Source organism: Lagopus leucura, unplaced genomic scaffold, assembly GCF_019238085.1.
Source record: "Lagopus leucura isolate 7727_CA_CO unplaced genomic scaffold, USGS_WTPT01 33268-0_obj-0_obj, whole genome shotgun sequence".
Classification (NCBI taxonomy): domain Eukaryota; kingdom Metazoa; phylum Chordata; class Aves; order Galliformes; family Phasianidae; genus Lagopus; species Lagopus leucura.
Genome location: NW_024966242.1, coordinates 1 through 3050, shown reverse-complemented (window position 1 = coordinate 3050; position 3050 = coordinate 1). Strand labels below are relative to the sequence as shown.

At 64.8% G+C, this 3050-nt stretch overlaps 1 protein-coding gene across 1 annotated transcript; it reads right to left on the bottom strand.

Moving 5' to 3' along the window:
* Window positions 1-13: 13 nt before the first annotated feature.
* Window positions 14-2268, bottom strand: LOC122192482 (phosphatidylinositol 3,4,5-trisphosphate 5-phosphatase 2-like; the record flags this gene model as incomplete). The annotated part of the gene is made up of 5 exons (XM_042893028.1): window positions 1828-2268; window positions 943-1093; window positions 749-869; window positions 222-359; window positions 14-138 (listed from the first exon to the last, which is right to left on the bottom strand). Coding segments are annotated over exons 1-5 (652 nt in total), but the record flags the coding sequence as incomplete, so codon positions are not given.
* Between the last annotated feature and the right edge of the window lie 782 nt (window positions 2269-3050).

Below are 3050 nucleotides of genomic sequence, written 5' to 3'. Positions count from 1 at the left end.
CTGCCTGCCCCACTGAGACACCGACGCTCTGCCCCCAAACCCTTCACCTGCTGGAGGATCTTGGACACCATGGGGGAACTCTGCTGGTCGAACACCTTGGAGAGGATCTCCAGCCCTGCCAGCACCTTGTCCACCTCACTGCAGGGCGAGGGCAAAGCATCAGCAGGTCGGCATCCATCCACCCATCCATCCATCCATCCATCCATCCACACCACGCTCACCTGTGCAGCCGCTTGCAGGAGGTGACGAGGGTCCTGTGGAGGTGGGGCAGGCTGCAGGCCCCAGCTTTCACAGCCTCCAGGTCCAGCGCGTAGCTGCCCTTCAGGTACTCGTGGGAGATGCTGGCCAGGCCGTTGGTGCTGCAGAGGGATGGGGGGTGAGGGGTGTGATGGGGGTGCAGGGATGCGGTGGGGGTGCAGCGGGGATGCAGGGATGGGACGGGGGTGCAGGGATGTGGTGGGGATGCAATGGGGGTGCAACGGGGGTGCAGGGATGGGATGGGGGTGTGGTGGGGATACGCTGGGGATGCAGGGATGTGATGGGGGTGCAGGGATGCGATGGAGGTGCGGTGGGGATGCAGGGGTGCGACGGGGATGCAGGGATGTGATGGGGATGAGGTGGGGATGCAGGGATGCGATGGGTGTGCAGGGATGCGATGGGGATGCAATGGGGCTGCAGGGATGCAGTGGGGGTGCAGGGGTGTGATGGGGCCATGGGGATACGTAGGGGACGCGGTGACGATCTTCACCTCTCTGCTGCCCCATCGGCTGCTGCCGGCCCTGGGCTGCTGGGGCTGAGCCCCACGGAAGACCCTGAGAAGCTGCTGGTGCTGGAGCGTGGGGGGAGAGGAGGCTTCTCATCCTCGCCATCTGCAAGGCAGCGGGGTTGGGCATCACGGCACCACGCTGATCCCCCCACGGGGAGAAGCCGGCAGCCACCTACCCGAGTAATCCCTGTCCTCTGCGCCCTCCTTCTCCTTCTCCCTCTCGACTGGGAAGAGCAGGGTGCACACCAGCCCTTGGTTGGGCTGCAGGTACAGCGAGATCAGCTCGCTCAGCGTCTTGAAGCGCCTCACCTGCACTCCCTGCGACGTCTGCAAGAGGTGGGGGGGGGGGGGGGACACGGCTGTCACCTCCCTGCCAGGGAGCACGGGACAGCTGGCACAGCGTGGCGAGCGCACAGCTGGCACCCGGCCGCCAACCACCCCGCTGCCTCCTCCTCCCCGCCAGCGCCGGCTCTTTCCTGTCTGCACTCAGCACAAAGGGGCTTCTGTTGCTCTCAAAACACCCGGCGGAGCAGCGGCCAGCAGCAGCGGCGGCTCGTGGCCACGCTCACGGCGTGGGGACAACCCCAGGATCCATCCACCGCTCCACAACGCCGCTCTGTGGGTCCTTGGTTCTCCCAGAGCCGTGGACGTGGGGTGGCCCTCGGTGTCCCCAAGGTGGGGATGGGGGGGACCGTGCTGCTCAGATCCTTCTGGAGCAGTCGCCATGGGGTGTCCCCAGGGTGAAGATGGGGTGGCTACGCTGCCCAGACCCCCCAGAGCAGTGGATGTGGGGTGTCCCCAAGTGGGGATGGGGTTGCAAGCTGCCCAGGCCCCCCAAAGCAGTGGCCATGGGGTGTCCCCAGGGTGGGGATGGGGTTCCCAAGCTGCCCAGAACCCACAGAGCCGTGGATGTGTGGTGTCCCCAGGTGGGGATGGGGTTCCCAAACTGCCCAGAACCCCCAGAGCAGTGGCCATGGAGTGTCCCCAAGTGGGGATGGGGTGGCCACGCTGCCCAGACCCCCCTGAAGCAATGGCCGCAGGGTGTCCCCAGCTGTCCCCACCTGCACTGCCAAGAAATCCTCCTCGTCAGGCAGGATGCGGTAGGTGTGGACGTGCTTCTGGAACCTGCAGGGGGACAAGCACACGGATGGCCACCTCCCCACGTCACCAACTCCCATCGCTGGTCAGATCAGGGCACCCCACGCTATAGGCACCCCATGCCTGCACCAGCACCGTGCGTGCAATGAGCTGCCCGGTCTCAGCCCAGCTCCCAAGGCACGGCTGCCCCACGCCTCCCCACCCCTGCAGTCCCCAGGCAGGGAGCTGGAGGCTGCTGGCAGCCGAGCTGCCAGGAAGCAATTTGTTTTCCAATGGAAGCATGCAGGAACCAGGGATGTGATCTCGGAGCAGGGGGTGATGGGTGGCGTTGAGAGATGTGGCACCGGTGACATCGGGACCCCCTCCTCCCCGGGGTCCTGCCCACAGGCTGTGGGTCACTTTAGCTCCCCGCGTCCTCGGTGTCACTCGGTGTCACCCTGTGCCACAAGGGCTGTGACAGCAGCCACCACCGCCCGCCCGTCCCACGCTCCCGGAAGGAAAGCTAAAAATATGGTTGGCACTGAAATATGGCACTAAAATAAATCCCATAGGGACGGGGAGGATGGGGACAGCCGGGACCTACGAGGAGCGGTGAGGCCACCCCAAGGGCTGGTAGCCAGGACACCGACCCACGGCCATGGGGTGCAAAGGGGTCGCAGAGGTGACCGTCACCGTGCCAAGACACAGCTTGGCCACTGTGTCCCCCATGTGCCGTTGTCCCCATAGCCGTGTCCCTGTGACACCCGTGGGCTGAGTTAAGGGGGTTTGGGATCACGGGGTGCCCCCCACCCCTGTGTTTCCCTTCCTCAGTTCACAGGGGCGCTTGCAGACCCTCTTTGGGGTTCGTGGGGACGACGCCATGGTGTTGGGGATCTGTGAGGGTCTTGGGGGGTTCAGCAGGTCAGAGGGGTCCTTAAGGGGCAGGGGGGAACGTGGGGAAGCCCAAAGTGGGGACAGGGAGGGATGGTGGGGGGGATAAACAGGGATCCCCCCTATTGGGGGGGATCATGAGGGTCTCTATGGGGCACTTGAAATCACAGATAATGAAAGGAACCCAAATGTGTGTGTGTGGGGGGGAAGGGGCACAGTGAGCCCCAAAATGAGGAAGGGGCAAAGACGGACTATAGGGTACCCCAAAAGAACGGGACAAAGAGGGGAGAAGCCCAAACTGGGGGGGGGGGGGGGC